The 23,188-nt window shown below is 39.1% G+C and overlaps 1 protein-coding gene across 1 annotated transcript in view; it reads right to left on the bottom strand.

Annotated features, from left to right (window-relative positions):
• CNTNAP1 (contactin associated protein 1) overlaps window positions 1-22,988 on the bottom strand; it is a 52,056-nt gene extending 29,068 nt beyond the window's left edge. Inside the window, exons 1-6 of the mRNA XM_034416188.2 lie at window positions 22,817-22,988; window positions 20,963-21,064; window positions 19,426-19,619; window positions 7,241-7,388; window positions 6,415-6,618; window positions 66-250 (exon numbers count right to left, since the gene is read on the bottom strand). Of these exons, the coding sequence (XP_034272079.1) occupies window positions 66-250; window positions 6,415-6,618; window positions 7,241-7,388; window positions 19,426-19,619; window positions 20,963-21,064; window positions 22,817-22,892 (909 nt within the window). The 5' untranslated portion in view covers window positions 22,893-22,988. The remainder of the gene's footprint in view (window positions 1-65; window positions 251-6,414; window positions 6,619-7,240; window positions 7,389-19,425; window positions 19,620-20,962; window positions 21,065-22,816) is intronic.
• Between the last annotated feature and the right edge of the window lie 200 nt (window positions 22,989-23,188).

Here is a 23,188-nt window from a genome sequence, read left to right as displayed (position 1 = left end):
TTGGTTTCAAATTTCACATCCCAAATGAACATTATCACAGTGTCAATTCTTCCAACGCGCATCACCTCTGTGTCTAAGTCAAGCTGCTCAAATTCCCCATTGAGGCGCAATTGCAGAATCTCCCCATCCAGGCTGAAGTTGACATATTTTCTATAGCGATCAAGGCGAAATTGGTGCCAATGTTGGTCATCCAAGAGGCTCCCCAGCTTCATTGTTGTCTCCCCTCCACTCATATTTAATGAGCTGTTACCTGATGGTAGAAACCCATACGAAAAAAACCCTTAGAAATAATGTCAACGAATACTAGATTCTGTCTGATTCATTGTAAGGACATACTCAGATTAGATAACCATTTATTCTGATTGATTATTCTTACCATATGGGCTGCATTTGCTAACTATCAAATGTTGATTTGATTTTAATAATATTTTAAAATATGAAATTGATATAAGATGATACTTATATGGAGTACTAATCGAATCAGTTTTATATAGCTTGTAAGTCTTCTGCTCCTTTTTTTATTCCCTTCCCCCCCCCCCCTTTTGCTCGGTGCCATTTTCAAAAAGCTGTACAAAGAAAAGAAAAGAAATCCTGGGGCATTTCATTTCTAAGACTTTGCATTTCTGTCTAAAAAATTCATTAAACAAATCTAGCCTTCAGCAAGAGTACTTAGAGATAAGTGCATCATTTCACAATTTTAGGCAGTGCTAGCTAGCTCACTAAAAAAAAAGGTGTATGCTAATTCAATGCCAATTTTCTTTAAATAGACTTTGCAAAATTTCAGCATTTTGCCCTGATATGAAACAGGAGGTATTTAGAGCAGACCTCGTCAAGGTCATTATATCTATCTGCCTTTATTGTAATACCAAAAAGCACTCACATTTTTGCTGTCTATATGCATAACTTTGACTGATTGGAATGTTGCGAATGAGACTATCAATATTTCTGCTTGACTAATCTAATCAATGTTCAAAGATTAAACGAAGTCTAACTGGCAGTGTAAGAAAATAAAGTTGCACACAGTCCATATTGGTAACAATAAAAGGAAAAGACAAAGAGTTTCAATATGCACTGGCTGAGGAAAAGTGCAAAGGTTCTAAAAGTTCTCAACACAATTTCCTTGTTCCTATATTCCAGTAATACATCACTCCCACATTCCGTTCCTGCATGTAATGACATTGGCACATGCTGGTTGTGGGGAGGCTTCCTTCCACTACTTGATTAACACTTACTTAAAGTTATTTTCACCCTCTCCGCCTTGCCTTTTGGCCTTCCTCCAACACACCACCAACATTAACAATTGTGCTAAATCATGTCTTTAAATAGGCTGTCACAATTAAATGGCTTGAACACACTGAGTTCATACTGCCCGATTCCATTGTTACGAAGAAGCAGGCAATAAGTTACATGTTAGCATGGAATATTATATTTTATACACATCTTAACTCAGAGGTGGGTTTCAGCAGGTTCTGACCAGTTCTGGAGAACTGATAACGGAAATTTTGAGTAGTTCGGAGAACCGGTAGTAAAAATTCTGACTGGCCCCGCCCCCATCTATTCTCTGCCTCCCAAGTCCCAGCTTATGAGGAGGAAATGGGGACTTTGCAGTAACTTTCCCCTGGATTGGGGAGGGAATGGAGATATTACAATATCCTTCCCCTGCCACGCCCACCAAGCCACACCCACCAAGCTACACCCATAGAACCAGTAGTAAAAAAATTTGAAACCCACCACTGCCTTAATCTGAACACTTCTGATGGACCGAGTATGTGCTTTATCCCCCAATTTAAGCAATAGCCTTAGACTAAGTAGCCAAAAAAAAATTCAGTTTTATTCCTTCATTCATGATATGGATGAAATATTCAAAGGAGGTAAAGGGCTAAATTAACCTGGCATCTTTTCCCCTGGAGAAACAGCTAGCCTTTGGGGAACTCTCAAATGTCCTTTGCACCTTGGGATGAAACCAATTATAAACTTTACACTTACCTAAAACCAGGTCAAGCCCCTTCTTTACCCTATTTCCTTCAAATACTACTAATAAAATCATAGTCTGCCTTCTACTCATTCCAATGTTTAACTCTTGTTCTGAGTATTGATTTCAGTGGAAGGACAAAGAGTGAAATGTGCTTTGAGGTCTATCTAGTTTTACTTTGAACCTTTACTCTGAATCTTCTCAACATGGATCTTTTAGGTGTTTTTGTACTCCCCCAAATCCCAAAGTTTCCGAATTAAATTGGAAATTCTGGAAGTCACAATCCTGATACAGCTCCAGTAGTGCACGAGACCATAGAAAAGATGTAAAAGTGTTTTAAGAGGAAGAAAATGAGTCTTTAAAAGTATTAAAATCTTAATTTAGAAACTGACATACTGGAAAAACAGAGAATAAGCAGTAAAAAAAATATATAGTTGGGATGTAGTCCTAGCCTGATTTTTTGGGATGGGCCTAATATAAACCCTACCCCAAAATAAGCCCTTGTGAAGGGGGTGGGGATGGCAAGCACAGGAGGCAGCTCTTCCCTGGTCACCTCATGGAGGCTCAGTCCCTTAATCGCAGCCTGGGGATCAGCTGAGCCAGCAAGGGCCAGGAGTTGCCTTTCATTTTGTCTCTCTGGGTGCCTGGAGGTGTTTCCAGGCACTCTAGCCAGCCCCAGCCCTACCTGTGGTCCTAGGCAACCTCGTAACTAAGGGCCTCTCTCTTCCGCAGCTCACCTTGTGGCTCTGGAGCAGGAGGTGACTACAGTTTGCGCTACGCCAGGCCTGGAGCTTGGGTCTTGCTCAGGCTGCTGCTACAATGAGGCAGAAAGCCATGCAGCACATCGGAATTGGCTCCCCCCCTCCACCTCTGCCCGGCTGCTGGGCCTGCTACTGCTGGCCTTGCAGGGCCTCTTTGCCCTCCTGGCTGCTCTACTCTCAGCAGCCTTGCTGGGCTGCTCCTGCCTGGCATGGGGAAACTCAGCCCAGATCTCCGGAACACATCCCCTGCTGCCCGCCTGCCAGGGCCCTCTGCCAATGGTCGCACTGCCCTGCACAAGCTCCATGGGGGACCAGAAGCAGGACGTAGGATGGAGGGGGATATTGCCCCTTCCTCCTTTGCACCCCAAAACCCCAACTTCTCTGGCTGCTGAGCAGTGGTGAAATTTAAAATTTGTTACTACCAGTTATGTGGGTGTGGCTTAGTGAAGGGGGGGTAATGTGACTGGGTGGGCGTGGCCAACTTTTTTTTTAGTTTTAAAACCATTTTTTACATGTAAAACCATGTAAAAAATGTTTACAAAACCCTCTGCCGATCAGGCAACTCAGCTGAGATCGTCAGAGCTTGGATCGTCAGAGCCATTTAAAAGAAAAAAAGTTTTTTTCTTTTAAATGGCTGTGACAATCCAAGCTGAGTTGCCTGATCGGCAGGCAACTCAACTGGGATCGTCAGAGCTTGGCTTGTCAGAGCTTGGCTCGTCAGAGGCATTTAAAAGAAAAAAAGCCTCTGATGATTGCCCGGCTCAGCTGGGCATGGGGGGCGGGGGCAACTGCCCACCACCATCGCTATCTACTCGCCCGAGCCGGTCCGAACCAGAAGCATTTCACCCCTGCTGCTGAGCTCCCAGGCTGCACCCTTCTCACTTGAGCAAGATGCACAACTCAATGTTACCATCAGGCCGGGCTATCAACATAATAATTTTAAATTGGGGTATTTTAAATTTCTGGGATTTTAATTTGAGCCTAATTTATTTAATGATTTTAAATTTTAATCGTTGTTTTGTTTTGTGTTTTTAAATAGGCTGTACACCGCCCTGAGTCCTTCGGGAGAAGGGCAGTATAGAAATAAAATAATAATAATAATAATAATAATAATAATAGTTATTGTTATTATTATTATTATTATTATTACCCTTGGAGGCCTCCCAGTGCAACGCTCTCCCGCAGCTTTGGAGCAAACCTCCACCTTCCCTGTGCAGGATTGCAAGTCTGAAGGCTTAAGATGGGTCTTAAGGTGGGTCTTAATGGTGGACCTGCCTGCAGGCAGTTAAATATTGGAAAAAAATACAGCAATGGATTTTGGAAATTACACAGATTAATTTGGAATTAAGGCCCGAGATTTTCCTATTGGGGGCAAAACCTTAGAATGTTAAATCAGATATATGGTTCTTGTTGATTCACATTATTACTGCAGCAAGATTAGCGTATGCGCAGGAGTGGAAAAATCAATACTTACCGATGGATTTGAAAATAATATACAAAATTAATGAGTGTGCGGAATCAGATAGATTAACTAGATTGATCAATGGTAAAAAAGATTCAGAATTTTATAACAGTTGGAAATTATGGTACAATTGGGTCCAGAAAAGATGGGATAGAATAGATATATGATGATGTATATATATGATGGCAAATATGTATGTATAAAGGAATGACTTTATATTTATGGACAATGTAATCACATTATACCATGGTGGCAGGATTGTATATTTTATTTGTGTATTGGTGTATAGAATATATTAATAAAAATTATTGTAAAAAAAAAAAGATTGGTCTTGTTACAGATGGAAATGAAACTGCGTACAGGGGGGAGGTTCAAAAACTATCCACATGGCGCTTAAAAAATGTCCTGCATCTGAACATCAACAAGACAAAGGAGATAGTGTTGGACTTCCGGAGGAAGAGAGTGGAACCTGCCCCACTTTACATCGAGGGGGGCTGTGTAGAGAGAGTCTCCTCCTTTAAATTCTTGGTGGTCCATCTCAGTGAAGACCTCACCTGGAAAAACAACACGATCCAGGTGGCCAGGAAGGCCCAACAGAGACTCCATTTTCTCAGGGTCTTGCGTAAAAACAGGGTGGAACAACAATTGATGACCTCCTTTTACCAGTCCACAATAAAGGGTCCTCACTTATTGCATCACATTATGGCATGCCGGACTGACAGCCGTGGATAGAAAAACATTACAGAGGGTGGTGAGCACAGCACAAAACATTGTGGGCTGTCCCCTCACACCTCTAGATGAGATCGCTAAGACTCACTGCCTTAGAAGAGTGAGAAAAATCCTCAGGGACGACTCACACCCTGGTCAGCACTCCTTTCCCCTCCTACCATCCGGAAGGAGATATAGAAGCATAGCCAGCCACACAAACAGGCTGAAGAACAGTTTTTATCCGTGGGCTGTCAGACTCCTGAGTGCAAAATAACATTATAATTTCTTAGTATGATGGACTTGTAGGGCTGGCGCAATGTGTAACATGTTCACACTGGTATAACAGGACTGGGTGTTTGTTAATATGATTTATTGGGTTAGGGATTTTCTGTTTCCACTGTGAGCTGTATTGTGTTGTGGGGGGTGCACTGAGGGAGCTCCACCAATCTCATTGTACATATGTTGTGCAGTGACAATAAAGGTTATTAAGCATTAAGCATGGAGCATTTTTGGGATGTGCGTCTATTCAAGGCTCGTCAAGGAAAGGATGATCAGCAGGAAAATCCCTCCCCCCCACACATTTTCCTGCCAATTGTCCTTTCCTTGAGGAGCCCTGCATAGATGCACATCCCAAAAAATGTTCTCTCCAAAGCTTCCAGCCTTGCAATCTTGCACAGGAAAAGCAGAGATGTGCTCCGAAGCTGCGGCAGAGCGTAGTATCGAAAGACCTCTGCAGGCAACATTTCTGAAATATTTAACATCTCACTCCACGCGTCTTTGTCACAAGGAAAGGATGATCAGCAGAAAAACTGGGGGGGGCTGTAAGGAGTTCTGGGAGTTGAAATCCACAAGTCTTAGTGGCTAAGCAGCTGCCCTTGCTTCTGCTGGCTTTGCGTGGGGTCTTCTCCCTCCTGGCAGTGCTGCTCTCGGCTACCCTGCTGGGCTGCTCCTGCCTGACGTAGTGAAGGCCGGGGCATGCTGAGAGCTTGGCCCGTTGCAGCAGGCAAACAGGCAGTGGGATGGAGAGGGTAGGGCCAGCGGTAGCTGCACTCCCACTCCCATCAGCCCCTACACTCACTGCCTCCTGCATGTCAAAAAAAAAATAAAGACCTCCCTGAAAACAAACCTAAATGCTTATTTTCAAGCCTAAAAGAAAATAAGGCCGAGTCTTATTTTCGGGAAAACAAGGTAGGTTTTGGTGGGTATGCTCACTAGTTTTGAAATCTACTTGACTGCGATCTGCAGCTGATGTAATAAAACAATGCACAGTTCCCATGACTTCACCATCCCCCCCCCAAAAATCTCCCAGAAATGTTGCTCCAAAACTCCTTATTGCTTGGGATAGAGATATACACTACAATTCAGAAGTACATTTAGCCTCAATTCAAACTTGAAAGAAAGGTGACTGCTTCTCTTCTGACTTGCTTATCAATTGTATCAACAATTTTACTCCTCCTCCAACAAAGAATCCTGGCATCTACCAAGCTCATGCTTCTTCCTTCTGATCTCACCAAGACTTATGCTCAGAACCAGCTGAGCTTGCTGAAGTTCCACACTGATGTAATCTCCCTGAGATCCTGCTGCATACATTAAGATGCCTTCACGCTCCATTGTTTTGAAGTTGAACCCAATGATGTCTTCAGTGGAACGAACTTTTTTGCTGCGAAACCGGTAAGAAATGGCATCATCCCCATCAAAATATAAGATTTCAGAATCTGCAGGAAAGAACAAATATATAGTTATCACAAGTCAAATCCTTTCCCCCAAGTGACCATCATTTTATCATAATAATCCCAAATGAGACTATTTAAATCCTGGCCAATGCTAAGCTTGCATGTCTGAAAGAGATTGAGGTCAGGGATCAAGTTTTCCCTGTTCTCCACGATGCAATACAATTTCCTGAGTCCCATTTGCTCCCCATCTTACTTGGTCTCATTCTGACCCAAAACACTCCACCTGGGAAAACACAACTTGAAAACAAGTTCTTTCCATCCACTTTTTTCACTCCCAGAACTTAAGAAGAAAAATGGGAAAATAAATGTGGCAATCATAGTTCTACCTCAAAACAAAAGGCTGAAAAAGTGCCTCAATAATTTACCCACAGATATTTTTGCAATTCTGCCGTAAAAGACTGATCTGTTTCATGTATTATCTTAGCTACTCTCCTTCTAAGTAATATAAACAGAAAGACAAGCACTTCAAGTTCCACTTGCATCTCTCCCACTCCATTTTTTATGAAAAATGGCGGGAGGGTTGAGAATAAATTTTGCCTTACATCTTCCATTTTTTGTTTCTATACTTCAGCTAAAGGACATTATCCTCAGCGGAATCACTTACCATAGTAGCATCCATAAAGGCCAACTCGTAAGCCAATAGTGCCCTGAGGATTCCAAGCCACAGGAATGATCCGGAGATAGCGAGCCAAAATGGGGTAATGTAGGTCATGACTGACCACACCACTAGCATTTACATTGCCAAAAAAGGTCTAGGTCAGAAAGAAGAAAAGCAAAAGTTGGAAATGCTACTTGGGATGTAACTAAGAATGCGTGGGCTTTTAATATTGCATAATTACAGCCTGTGGTGAGTTAAGTGATGCCATGTCATCCCTCTCACAGTGCCTAGAGGCTGTTAGGGGCTGGATGGAGAGCAACAGGTTGAAACTAAACCCTTGCAAGACCGAGCAGCTCTAGGTTTGAGGTTCATTGGCTCAGGGAGAATTGCCACCTTTGATATTGGATGGGGTGGCACTACCCCAAACAGGCCATGTGTGTAATACAGGGGTTTTCCTGAACTCACAACTCCTGTTCAAAGAGCAGGTGGCAGTCATGGCCAGGAGAGCCTTTGTGCAACTGTGGTTGTGCGCCAGTTATACCCTTTCCTGGACCAACAGTCTCTACTCACAGTCACTCATGCCCTAGTCACTTCCAGTCTTGACTATTACAACGCGCTCTACCCTTGAACAGCATCCAGAAGCTCCAGTTTATGCAAAATGCTTGATTTTGTACAGACCCCGGTGTGTACATGTATCAGCTCTCCTGCGGGAGCTGCATTGGTTGCCCATTTGCTTCCGGATGCAATTCAAGGTGCTGGGTGTCACTTTTAAAGACCTTCATGGCTTGGGACCAGGTTATCTAAGGGATCATCACTTCCCGGTCACATCTACTCAACCCATCCAAGCGGGGAAGCAGGGAATGTTGCGGGTTCCATCCCTGAGGGAGAAACACTTGGTGAAACCCAGAAGAAGGGCCTTCTCCATGATGGCTCCCTCTCTCTGGAACATCATTCCCCCAGAGATTAGAATGGCCCACACTCTAATATTTGTCCAGAAGGCGCTGAAGACCTGGTTCTGCCAGCAGGCCTGGGGAACCCAGAGTGGGATGGAGCCCATTAAATGGCTCGTGTGATCTGATGTCACCAGGGCGGGGAGTGGGAGGTGGGGGATTATTTTGTTATATTGTACTATATTAATTTGATTCTTTTTGTTAGTTTTTATTGTTTTAAATGTGGTTTTAAATTCTGTGAGTAACCTTGCGTCGCCATGGGTGAATAGGCGCAATATAAATTCAATTAATAATAATAATTAATAAATAATAATAATAATAATAATAATAATAATAATAATAAAATCTTGGTTTTCACAAATGGGGGTGGGGTGGGGAAATCTGAGACCAACAAGAGATAAGAAACAACACATATATTTCACATTCAGTCTCTATCATCCCACTTATAAAAGATATGTATAGTCAGTTGGGGAAGGGCTTGTGCCAGCTCTTATAGCCATACACAATTTAATACAATGAACTAGAAGAACTAAAATTCTCACTTTACGGTATCTCCTTATATAATTCATTCCCATCACAAAAGTCTTTCGTGGGTTCTAAAATAAGTTTTCAATAGGTATTAAATTTATTATAACAAAGGAACTGAATGTGTTTTGGGTTGAATAATTTATTTTAATAGATATTGGGTAAAGTAAAAAAGGTAAAGAAGATTTATCCTTTAATCATTGCCTCTTTCTTCTGAAAACTATCAAACAGCAAATTAATATTAATCATTTACTTTGAGTTCAAATGAAAGTTGAAATTTTTAGAATTAATCCTGTCCATTAGTCTCTTCACACACAAACCAACAAAAATCTGTTTCAACATGGGAAATATAGGAATGCACACATACATACATGTGTATATATGTATATGTGTGTATTGTATGAATATACATATACACATACATAAACATACAAGAATGCAAGCCATCATCCGTAGTTAAAATTCTAGACTGTACTTATAAATAATATTATATAAGGATTTTTAAAACTATAGCTTTCTGAACCACCTATAATGTATTGACGCATAATAACATTAAGCTACATCATGTTAGGGATCTATGCAATGCGAGAACTGGATTGCATAGTCTTTAATTTGTAATTATCCACCTCCCATTCTGAAGAAGACCAAAATCAGGGATGATGAATAATTAATCTAACTGTACTCCTCTCCTTCTGTCCCTCCCCTATCATTTCTTTACTTCCTTGCCCAGTTATCTATCAGAGTATAGTTAATTTAATTGCTTTAATGATAAACTTAGTTCAATTTATCATTCCAATTTATGATAGTTTCTTGATGTATTGTTCACTCATAAATAAGTATATTTTTAACGGCTTAGCACTATACATTGTTTTTCAATCTTTGCAACTTTAAGATATGACTGGGTAGGGAATTCTGGAAGTTGACATCCATCCATCTTAAAGTTGCCAAGTTTGAGAAACACTGGCTTAGTATGCTGCATCACTATGAAGTATTCAACAAACCATGATTCAAAATTCCAATCAAAATGATGATCTTGACTTTGCAAAAAGCAGATGTAAAAGTTTCCAATACTTTTTCTTGCCTGCACAGAGCAATGCAGTAGGAAGCACGTGAGTCTGATCCTACTGTAGATTGTTTCTGCTAAAACAGGAGAATCAAAGGTTTTTCCCACAAGAATAAGGATTTCATCCTGGATTAAATGCCCCTGGGCAATTACTGGCAGAATGAAGTGGAACAAAATGTCCTTCTTTTCTTTCTTTTCCAAGTCTTGTATCAAATAAGTCATAGGGTTTATCATGTTTTGCTGAATAAGTGAGATTTGGCTAGCTTCATATAACACCAAGCTATAAATCATGACTGAGAAACTTCAACTGCTGCTTCATACAAAATACTAAACTAATGTTAATGCATGCCTAGGATCTATATCTAAAATAGCAGAGGAACGTAAATATATTAACTGATAGGTCCATGAACATTTTTTTCCTTAGTTTTTCAGAAAGGTTTAGGAGTTCTTTTAAACACACACAAACAATGTCTATGGAGCTCCTCAGTCATCCAGATCATGGTTGTCCCAAAGGTGCTTTTTCAAGAGGCAACTGGACTTTCTGGTTTTTCTTCAGAAGCTGAAGAAGCTTCTTGGATGAGAAGCGAAACGGTCATCAAAGAAAAACCAGAAAGTCCAGTTGCCTCTTGAAAAAAGCACCTTTGGGACACACACAAACAATACACACAAACCATGCGTTAAGCCTGTTTTACAACTCGAATCACAGTTTCTATATGTTTTCTATTTCAAAGTGATTGGAAATTATATCATTATTTTGGGATAATTATAGTTAGAAAGCTCAGTCTGAAGTGACATACAGGTAGCCATTCATTTAGCGACTATTTGAAGTTATATTGACACTGAAAAAATTGACTTACAACCAGTCCTCACACTTACAACCACTGCAGCATCCCCATAATTACACTATTGAAGTTTGGGCATGTGCTACCTGTCTGTATTTAACAACAGCTGCAGCCAGCTGGGAACATGTAATCGCCATTTGCGACTTTCCCAGCTGGCTTCTGACAACAAATTCAACGGATAAAGCTAGATACACTTAATGATTTCATTATTCTCTTAACAACTGCATTTAACAATTATGTCAAAAAAAAGTCATAAAATTAGGCAGGACTCACTTAATAACTGCCTTGCTTAACAATAGAAAATCTGGTCTCAATTGTGATCATAAATTGAGGACTACCTGTATTGTTCTGAGGTCTTAATTTGTCCTCCCCAGTACTTAATAAAATAAACTGTGGATGAGAGATTTGTGAACTTTGTAATGAAATTTGACCCTAACCAGTGAAGAATTCTCTGTACATCTTTCCAGAAAGAACTAGAAAAACAAAACCAAAAAGTGTTATCTAAGTTTCTTTATAGGGAAAGGAGGGAAAGGAGATTATGATTACTTCACTCAGGCAGAAGCATGCCAATTTCTTGTTGCATCCTTTTTTTTTTTTTTGCATCCTTATTTATTTTATTTGTGTACCTTATTATTTCTCTTTTCTTTTCATTTTTCTTTTCCTTTTTCTTTCTTTTTCTTTCTCTCTTTTTTCTTTTTCTTTCTTTTTCTTTCTTTCTCTCTTTTTCTTTCTTTCTTTCTTTTCTTTTCTTCTTTTCTTTCTCTTTTTATTATGCTTTCATTTGATTCCCAAGCAACATCAGAAGCAACTGTAAGTCATCCTTAAGAGTACATATTACAGTATTTTCACTCTTATTTTGAAACAGGATACAATCTGATATCTGTCAGTGGCATACTCAGATGATCCCAAAAGGAGTCCATCACTTATTCTCTCTCTCTCACACACACACACATACACACACACACAGCACATGCCCTGAATACTGTCTTCCAGACTCAATTCACTTTGACAAGTATGAGAATGTTTTTTTTTTCCAAATTGGACTTACTACCCTGTACATGTCTGGTCTCTGAAGCAATCCCCAGCTCAGAGAGCTGTGGGCAGCCTAAATAGTAATTAATTGATGGTGGTAGCAGGTAAGGGAAGAAGGCTACACAGGAAGTAGGAGAGGGAGGGACATCCCTATAGCCGACAACTGTGGTCCAGCATGTTTTTGAATGTTTATTAGTTTACACTCTTGTAGAAATCACTCATACAGAATCATTCTTCTGTATGCTGTATATAGAAGTATACAGTATGGAGCATCATATGCCAATATTCTGCCTATGGCAAGAAAGGGTGCCTCAACTGTTATTTATTTTATTTGTTTATTAAATTTGTTTGCTACTCATCTTGCTTCAAAGAAATCTGGATAGCTTACAACATTAAAAGCAATAAAACCAGAAAAGATATTTCTAAATATAATACAAATAGAATTCTTTAATAATATTATAAATAAGCTACATTCCTTTTTATTATTACTTTTACTAGATTTTTATCCACATAATAAAAATATTAAAATTAAAAGAAAAATAAGTAAAATGGATTTGTTCCTGACCAAACTGGCCAGTTTTGCCTTTCTCATTAACTCCTTCAATTTTATAATCCTATCTTCCACTGTGGATATTTCATTATTCTTCCAGTAAAAAATTGCATTCTCATTGTTCAAATGACAATCTGAGGCCACCTTACAAAGAAAAAAAAAAACCCATGGTATCAGGCATCTAGAGCAGAATTTATAGCAGAATTCCCTTATGAAACCTGAAGGTCTGCAGTTTTGAGATTTAGCAAGATAAACATTTTCCACTCCAAAGGTTTGCTAATTTAGCACTTATTGATGGCCTGAATGGAAGCAGAGGTTCTCCTGCTGCAACACTGCTACCAGACTGAATGCAAAAAGAAAAATCCAGCTTTGTTTATTATTTAATTTGAAAATCATCTGACTCCAAATTACCTTGGATGGTTTACATGCTTGAAAAGCAAGAACAAAACAAATTAAGAAACAAATCATAAACATTCAGAAGAGAATAGAAACCAAATCAAAACAAAAACCACATCCAACCCATCAGTCATTCTGTCCCACAGCCAGGTTTTCAAAGATTTTTAGAACATCACTTAGTAGAAGCTATAGAGATCTATGGGGAGTGGGAGAAGAGGAGCAGGTATCACAACAGAGAAAGCACATTTTTTGGGCCCAATAAAACACATTATTTGAGTCCTCTCCTTTCTGCCATGGGGTCAGAAAAGCAGAACTTATTTTGAAACCTTCCACTTTTATGATGATGTTCCTCAAGACAAAATTAATTCATGAGTAAGTTTGCTTCCATCAAAGAATACCTGCAACTGGGGAACCTACTACGCCTGCATAAGGTAGCTGAATGAGAAAGATATGACTAGATTTCTATGACTTTATAGAAATGAAACTATCCAGGACATGGTGGATGTAGGTATCCCAAAGAACGTCAATCAGGAAGAAGCTATGCAGATGATAACAAAGCTTGAGAGGGTCAGGAGCAACCCAGGGCTAAGATCAAGAAATTTGAATCGAAGACTAGCCACCCAAATTAATTTGAAAAAAGAGTGCTAGTAAGAACCCAGGCAAGAAAAACTTTACCTCATGATTAAGGCACTATATTCATCCAATTTAAGGGCATGAGGGATACTTATTGGGCAAAAGATACATAAATGGAGCAAGATATTTTGATAAGATTGCTATAAATGTAAGAATATGTACCATAAATGTAAGAATATGGAACAAATTATCTTGTATTTGAACAGTGAGAGAAAGTGCAGAAAAAAATAGATCCAATGATCATTTATTTGGGGGAGTAATTGTATGCATGTATGTTTCTGCCAACTCACAGGAAGCATCATTGTAAATCAATGACTGAGAGGTATGCATTAAAAGCTAAGTCAAAAGCTCATAAAGTTGTGTGAAGAGGAAGGAAGAGAATACCCAGGTGGTTTACTTCTAGGCAAAAGGGGCTGAAACCATTTTTAAGTCCATAAGAAGACTAATACTGCATTTGAAAATGACTCAGGCAGATACCTCTAATTCATTACATTATAAAGAGAAGGAAAAGGAGGTAGAGCACAATCAGACTTGCAAGATTCGGCTCTAACTAGCCAGTCTTAATTAAAAAGTATGTTTAGCTTCCTGTGGAGCTGGTTTCCTGCCCTGATCCACCTAGCAAGGCTGACAAGAATGGATTTAGAATCCATCTATAAATATTTCTAGGGCTTGCTTCATCTCCTATTACACTGCCTGCAGATCAAGCAGCAACGCTTGCTATTGCCAGTAGTACTTTAGAGGCAGTACTCAAACAATATTAAAAATACATGCTACTGACAGTTAAGCAATTTTATGGGCTCAGAGGCATCTATTGCAGTGTCCTAGTGTGTCATGAGGAAGCAACTCTCCATGGTGCCATAAGTTTCCCTCCAATAAACTGCTCCCTGTACATTCTATACAGCTAGAATGTCATTGCTGTTCTTTACAAAGTGAAGTCACACTAGAGTAGATGTACTTAGAGTGTCGGCTGGCAAAGCTCAGAAGAAGAGTCTTTTCTGCTATGATACCATTTTATAGAACATAATTCCATCATTCCACTTGAAATTAGACTACTCTTTCCTGGCCTTTCACAAGGTCATAAAAGCTTGCGTTTATGCCTGTGCCTGGTGCTTCAAAAGTATGATTGAGAACATACTTTTTATTTTGTTTATGGTTATTTTCCAATGCTCAGCTTTTATGTGTTTATATTTTATATTTTATTTTATTTTTAAATTTTATTTATTAATTGATTCAATTTCTATAGCTGCCCATCTCAGTCAAGTGACTCTGGGTGGCTTAGCTTACAATTCTAAAACTATAAAACGGTTAAAACAATAAAAACAAATATTTGTTTTTATCTAATTTATTGTAAGCTGCCCAGAGTGGCATATATGAGCTAGGGGGCTATAGAAATCAAATTAATAAATAAATAGGAATGATCGAAACACAATTACAGAACACAAACTGATGTCCACAAATAGCATCAATGCTCAAGAAATGTGATACATATATTCATAGACCTATAAAAGGAGAAAGATATGCTTGTAAATGAAATTCTTTTACATTGTGGAAATGCTCAGGTATTTTTACTACTTGATGCTTCTTGTGGACTTGGTATATTAGAAAGATCCAGATTTTCCTACATGGATTGTGTTCATTAACTTCTATTGAAAGCTTTCATTTGAAGTATTATATTTTGGAATTTCTGCTACTACTAGTTGCTCCAAAAGGAAATGTCTGCACTCCTTGAACACTAGGAGGGAATTTCAGTTTTCATGGATTATATGTTCATCTATAGTTTTACTGAGGATTAACATGACTACTGATTCTTTGAAGCAACAGTTCTCTAGGATAAAATATAATCTTCATGCAAAATATCATCCAGACAAAACATGCTTAGTTTTTAAAAGAAGCAGAAATGTTTGGTCCAGAGAAGCAAACAATATTAAATTGTATATAAAATTATTAGCCCTCACATGCACACAGCGCTGAATTCTTTGCCTATGGCAGGCAAAGTCTAGTTCTTGATGGTGTCCAAATTGTTATCTCTATAGAATATTATAACTACCAAAAAAAAATGTCATGAGGCCATATCATTAAAACAGAGAGCATGCAACACTAGAGTTTTGTTAGTCAAATCAAAGTTTTAAAATATTTGTAATTGGCCATGATTTTTGCCCCAAAAAATAATTCTCATTTTAAAAAAATACTGATAATCACACATATGCCGAATAGATCCTGGATAACAAATGAAATTGCTATTTATGAATTTGAAAGTCATAGTTACTATACATTATTTTTCCAGGCATCTCCGTTTTGCAAGCATGGACAATCTTACAAGCTACATAATATCATCATCATCATTTTAGCCATTGTCTGTCCACTGCAGGATGAAGACCTGTCACATGTTTCCAACCAATATGGTCCTGAGCTTCTTTTTGCCATTTGATCCCACAATACTTGCTGATGTCATCAATCCATCTTGTTTTACGTTTCTTTCTTGGATGTCTTTTATCAAGTGGTATCCATTCTATGACTGCCTTTGTCTACCTACCATCAGTTCTTCTTGCTATGTGACCACACACACAAGCCCCTTCACCTTGTTAAGGCCCCGATCATAGGAGGAGACACTACATATTGGCTATATAAAAGTTTAAATAAAATAATATAAATTATAGCTATGATGTTTTTAGAATACAGTAGCTAAATGGGGAAGTTTTGATAATCTCTTAACAAGTAGTACCCTACATGAAAAGCATTTGCAATTTGCAGTGAAGCATTACAACCAACTCTCATTATTCACAAACTTCAAAGTTTCTTCTCACAGAAAGATCCATTCTTAGTTCTATTCCGTAATAAAGCAAGGCCCATCCATACTATAAGTGCAGCCTGCTACAACTAATGATTGATAGCTATAAGTCTGAGTTATAACTTTTGAAAGAATGTGTTACTAGACTGATTTTAAAAAACTCTATGTCGGGTCTTGCCAATTCCTGCCAGTTCTCGCCATCCAAGGCTGGAGGGAGGAGAGGGTGGACAAATGGTCAGTATGATTGTGTGTGTGTGATGGGAAATAGGGAGGGAGGAATGACAGGTGATGAAGACCAGAGAAGCCCGGAACTGGTTTGTACCAGAGGCACCAAGGCCATGCATCCCGAGAAAGGAATGTGAATTGCCTACAACATCTCAGTGTTCTCATAACATCTTGGTGAGCTCTGATTGGCAAAGCACAGATTGGTCACAGGTGGAAGTAACAGCCCTCACATTTATAGAAAAATCCAGAATGAACTGAGATACACTTGCCAACAGATCAAGTTAGTATCATCCAAAGAAAACAACATTTGATCTCCTGAATCAGATTAATATTCTGCTGGGTAATGCAAAGCTAAGAATGGATCATGAGAAGCACTGGGAGGGAAGAGAGAATGGCAAGTGACACAGGAATGTAAACATAAGCAATGAAAGTTCCAATGTTAATATTACATGATAAAAATACCTGTGGAATAGATGACGTTAGAAATGTGTGTACAATTTTAGTATTGCCCAGGATATTGTCACTAGCTTCAACCTAGTGGTAACATGTCATATAAAATAATTGTATGAAGTATAAGCTCCCTTTTTTCAGGCTGATAGGCTGACATCTAAATCAGAGTCAAATTTTACCCATTAAAAATAGGGTTATGGATCCTCTCATGTTCCTAATATACTGAGGGAAGAAATATATATACAAAAGGGAGGTTAACCCAACCTTACAGCGACTTTACCTCAGCCCCATGTCTTTGCACCCTTCAGAGGATGAAAAAAAGTTTTTTTTAAACTTGCAGTCTGACTAGGACTGAATGATGAAGCCTTAAAGATTTGTTTATAGATAAGATAGGGGAACAACAAAGCATTGTATTTTGGGGGAAAATGATAAACTATGATATCATAATTGAGAAAAGATTAAGAAAGATGGCAAGACATTAATTTGTGGGACATCATTTGAAGGGATTAAAGATTAATATTTTCAATTTGTTGCTTCTACCATAGTAGTTCTTGATCCAATTTTTCTTAATTAAGTTTCAATAATGAAGTTTTTAAAAATTGTTTATAATAGGTTTTTTTTTCTATTTTTAGAAAAAAAATACAAGACATTGTGTAAAGAATTATGAAATGGATTTACTGGTTTATAATATGTATAGGTAGTTCTTGATTTACAAAACAGTCACTTAACAACCAAAATTTTTAAAATGGTACTTATGACTCAGATTCAAATTTCCAACATTCCCCAGTCACATGATTACATTTTAGGTACTTAGCAACTGGCCCACATTTTCAGCTATTGTCACTATCCCAAGACACATGATTATAATTTATGTCTTCTCCTTTTTTTTTGCTAGAAAACTGGCATTTAGCTCCAATTTGCAGTAAAAAGCACAAACCACAAGACAATGGGTTCACTTATCAACCCTACCATTCACTTAACGACTGTCACAAAAAAAGTCATAAAATTGGTCACAGCCACGTTGACCAGTTGAATGAAAAACGTAAGTGTAATTTGGGGCTCAGATACTGTCATAAGTTAAGGACTACCAGTATATAATTATTATTATAGTTATTTCTAGTAGTTATTAATGGGTTTTATTGATTAAGAATAAAAGATGAAGTTTTATTTTTTGTAATAGATATGAGATATGTGAGAAGGAAATGCCTCCCTATCTTTCTTTCTATTTTTTCTTTTCATAGTTTGTTTTTTCTTGTTTATATTTTCCTTAGTTTGCATTAGATTTTTATCTTATTTTAATTAGATTTAATTTAGTTAAATTTAATTAATTAATTAAATTATTTAACTAATTTTATCTAATTTTCAATTTTAATCCAAAACATTTTGAAAACAAAATAAAACATGCAATCTCAATCCCCAAAAAACTGTCTACTATTGTTCTGTGTGGCATTAAGACAGATTCTAGAATCTCATTCTGGAAACAGAAAGGCAGTTACAGTCAGTCTGGTACAGCCATTTTATTGAATAGAACCTGGAAGGAGAACATGGAACAAAATAAAAATGTTAAGCCTAAGTGTCTCAAATTGTGTATCACTTGATATATATCAAGAAGTGGTATGGATAGTGCTTCCTCTTCCAATTTGTTCCCATAACAATCCTGTGAGAAAATTGGCTAAGAAATATAGACTTCTGTGATGGAATCTCAACTTGAACCTAGGTCTCTCTTATTTTAGTTTCATAACATAACCACAATATTACACTGTAGTGCAATATTGTTAGAAGAGCACTGGATTGATTATAAACTATAGTTCAGATTAATAGGCAAATTAAGTGATCTTTTTCTTGAATTAATTTTAAATGCTTGTACAATTTGCATGCCACTTTCTGCAAAAAAATTAAATTATACTACATGGTTCCCCAACTGACTAAGTTTTGAACAGTCATTATGGGTGGCTTTTCTACTAATCCGGACTTATTGCATCCAGCCGGGCTGCGTAAAAAAAATAAAGGAAATTGTAATTTCAAACTTATGCAGGTTATTAGCTTTTACATCTTCAGGTAGTGAAAAAAACAACACATTTTATAAGATTAACAAGGTTGGTTATACACATTTTATCACAATATAATGTCTGCAAGTGTCAAATTAAATTCATACCTCATCAGAAACTAAATATTTGACCCATCTGCCACAAAAAGACCCCAACGAGCCAGCTTGGTAAATCTGATTATAATAAAATTGCTAACATTCTTAAAAAGCAGAACAAAGCAGAATAGAAAAATGTTCTAATAAGGTTTTTAAAAAGCACCTTAGGCTAAGCCTAGGAAGAAAACAAGACAGGGAAATGACACTCCCAAACAAAGCAGACAAACAGATAGCAGGCACAATAAATGAAAGGTACAAGTAAAATATTTTTAAGAAAAGGAAAGATGGAATACAAATTTATGTGAAGATAAGAAATTAGAAAGGTATAAAAAACAAAAACATTACTGCTCCTGAAGCTTTAGTCCAATCCAGATTCATTTTCAGTCAAACATGATGAAATATCATTTTACCCTGGAGTGCCACAGAATATCTCTGAAGGCATCCAGTTCATAATAGTATTGCGTCCCTGCTTGGAACAGATGATGAATAAATGTATATGTAAATATATGCAGGAATATCTGGAAGTGGCCAGTTATACTGCATGCTAGCACCCCTTTCTCCATCTGAGGGCAGAAGCCACGAATTCTCTCTTACCCAGTTGCCTCCCTGTTGGAAATAAGGCTTCCAATTGCTGGGATGATCACCATAGAGGACAATGTAGCGTGTCACCCAATTGTAGGTATTGAAGGTCCCCTGAGTAGCAATGGTTTTTATATGTGCTTTCCTTGTCAGATCAATCTGGAGCCATGGATGCTTGTCTTGAGGATCTGGTGACCAACCACCAGCACCTGTACAACATAATATAAATAGGGAGATACAGAAGAAACAGCTTAGAATAGAAATAGAGGAAGCTATATATTCCTGATACAGTACATATATGCTGCCATTCAAAACTCTCTGCCATATGTTTGTGCATTCTGAAGAATTACCCAGCAACACAATATCCCCTTTAACTAAAAGAGCTCAGAGCAAACACTGAATTCTACTTCACTGTTTAGCAGCATATATAATGTATGAGAGACCAATGAAAAAATATAATATACTGCTTTTCCTCAAAAAAAAAAAAAAAATCAGATAGTTGTGTCCATCCAATCCAGCAAGCAAGCAGAGGATGGAGAAAAGTTTGGAAGAACCTTCTTGGATTTGTACCAGGTGCCAGCATGGTGTATAGTAAAGTGCCAAAGTCATTATTATCCACAAATGAATGATGTCAAAGACACCATTGTCCTAACCCTATCAGGTTCTGGAAAAGAGTATCATGGCCACAAAGTGATTTGGTTGTTGTCTGGAGGTTCTGGATCAATAGCAGGCAATCACAATATAATGATTGATCAAATATGCTGGCATCTTCTACATGGCTGCTCTTGCTGTAAGCAAAGCAACTAACCAAACCAGAGAATCTTTATCCATGGCTTGTTTTTCATTAATTCCAGACCATGATGCCAGGTTCACATGTCCTCACAAGGCAGATTTGCAAAAGATTTGTCCTTGGTTCCCAATTCAGGCTTTCTAGGAAAACAATGGAGCCAGTTTAGTATAGTGGTTAAGGCATCAGACTAGAAACTGGGAAATCATGAGTTCTAGTCCTGCCTTAGACACAAAGCAAGCTGGGTGACCTTGGGCCAGTCACTCTCTCTCTCCTCTAGGAAGGAGGCAATAGCAAACCACTTCTGAAATCTTGCCCAAAAAAGCAGCAGGGATTTATACGGGCAGCTGCCAGAAGTTCACACTGATTTGAAGGCACCAAAAAAAAAAAGAATAGCCATACATCTCAATCTAGACATAATGTTAAAAAATTGTAATTCAAGGATGGAGGCTTCCTGATTTGTTTAGCTTTGTCAGAAGAAGTAAAGCAAAAGTAGCTAGAAAACAACTGCTAGGAAATTGTTGTTGGAAGCTCTCAATCCTAAAAGGCTATATTTTTGTCTTATTATCATGCTTCATTAGCCCCATGTGGATTTTGACTTTTGCACATATGTGAAATTAAAAGGATAGATGTTATCATGCTCTGCTTGTGAATGTCCTTTGAACTTTCTGAAATTCGTAATATGTAATTAATTTAGTTGTAGTTAAACTAGAGAGAATTGGTAGTGGGGGGGGGAGAGGCAGGAATTCTGCCTGTTGAACTTACCATAAATCCGAGCAAATGTAGCAGCACGGAAGATGCTAGAATGAGAGGATGCTCCAAGATTCCAAACATAGAGAGGCCCAACCAATTCATAATCACAGCGACCTACAGAAGAAAGTGGAAAGAAGTCATCCTTCTGGCCAAGCCAGGAGCCAGTTAGGTTGGGGGTGGTGAAAAAACCAGGCTACAGGCAAGATTGGGAAGTTTTAAAAAATCCCAGAAAGTGGCCATGTGTTCCACTCCCATATTGCTACCAAGAAAAATGCAGAAATGGGTCCATGAAATCAGTAAGTGTCAAGCTCAACTTGAAGGAGACTTTACTTTTTAGTCTGTCATTACATTGCATTAGGGTATAGATTTCCACAAGAAAGAAGCATGCCCCATATAATACTTTTTGAAGATATAAGTGGGAAGAAAACCAAAGTAATTTGGTGTAAAAGCAAGGGTTTGTGACTGTCAGTGATGGTGAAACAACACAAATATAACAGCAGGCTGAAATTCCATCCAGCTATTCAGTACTGGTCCCTCCCTCCCTCCCTCCCTCCCTCCCTCCTCTTCCCCTAGTTGTTTTTCCTCCTCCTCTCCCACTGCAGAGAGAGAGTGGCTGACACGCCCTTGCAGGCTCTGCTCTTGCCTTTATCTGCGGGAGAGCAAAATGAAGAATTATTTTCTCATTCCTCCCTCCTGCTCATCTATGAGACATCAGAACAAGGAGGCAGCAAGGTGTTATCATGGAGAGAGAAAGAGAATAATGGGAGATGGACACATGTGAGGGTTCAAGCAAAATGTGCAGTAAATGAAGGACACAAGTAGGTGGCCATCTGATCCTTCTCCCACACTCTAGAAATCTGCTTGAACTGCGTAGAATCAAGTCCTCTTCTGCAAAAATGGACACAGAACTGTCCTTCTTCTATCAAATTCCTTGAAAGTGAAGTAATGCAAAGTCAACAGATGCTTGGTAAAGGGAAGAAAAGAAATGGTCCAAGAATGTTTACTGTTTTGCAGAGCTTGGGGATGGATGGAAAGAGGATGGAAAAGGGAAGCTGCCAACCAAGGCTCCAGAATAGGCCTAATACTTTAAAAGATCCTTTGTAACCAATACTGATAAAGAATTCACAGCCCTCTTTACCAAACCAAGTTATTTTGGGATTACACCTAACACTACAAATACCACCCTCCATAACTAGCACAAGTGATGAAAATTATAGCCCCAGGCATTTAACAGACGTCACTTGCTAAAGACTTGGAGTCGAATAAAAGGTGTGTCCCAACATTTGCAGGAGACCAGGGTCTTTACGTCTTGTAAAAGAGAAGGAAGGGTGAGGGCAAGCCAATATAAACCCTGGTCTCCTGCAAATCATCCCTGGAATGTTGGGGCACACCTTTTATCAGTTTCTATTGGCACAGGAGAGGCCAAGATGAGGAGGCAGCATTACTGGAAAAGCCTCCAGGCCTTTCCTAATGTTTGACTAGAATGTATCAACCTCATCCCTGAGTCCCACTCGGTCAGCAATCAGGAATCCTCCCCCCATTTCCCCGCCCAGACATCAGGCTCCTTGCCTAACTCTTTGGCAGAAGAGGGAGGAAGCCAGACGTTCTTCAAGGAGAGCCTCGACAGGATTTCGGGTCCCTTCAGCAACCTAGTGAGCAAGGTCTCTGAGGAGCATCCCCCCAGCTGGCGGAAAGGCAGCATCCCCACCTGCTTCAAATGCGCCGCAGACACCCCTGCGCTAGGGAGGCTCTGCCCGAGGCTCATACCCTTCCCCATCGCAACATTTCTTCCTTCCCGCCCGGCCCGATCCTTGCTGCCGCCGCAATGCAGCTAAAAGGAGACGCGCCTCGTCCCGGGACACTCACGCTTGAACCAACTGCAGTTGTAGAGATGCAGGGAAGCCGCGAAGAGCAGCACGAAAAACTGCCGGCTGCCACCCATGGTGAAGCTGCAAAGCCGAACGACTTGCTGCGCTCTCAGACGCCCGGCCGCCTGGCCGCTGGCCCACGTGTGCTCCGCCAGCCGCCGCCTGCTGCCCCGAGCAGCCAGACGCGCGCTCCACTGCGGTAGTGCGCCTGCGTATACCTACCAAGAGATACCTGGGGAAGTAGGCTAGATGACGATCGAAGAGCACTCTGCGGTGGCTCAGAGGCTCTCTTCGTGAGCATTATCTTCCAACCAGCTTGTAAGCGCTTATTCGTAATATTTATTTCATGTGCTATTTTTCTCCACAAAAT

The sequence above is a fragment of the Pantherophis guttatus genome, chromosome 4, assembly GCF_059756535.1.
Source record: "Pantherophis guttatus breed Tessera chromosome 4, ASM5975653v1, whole genome shotgun sequence".
NCBI lineage: Eukaryota > Metazoa > Chordata > Lepidosauria > Squamata > Colubridae > Pantherophis > Pantherophis guttatus.
The sequence above is the reverse complement of the archived record's forward strand: the minus strand, read 5'-3'. Positions and strand labels throughout refer to the sequence as shown.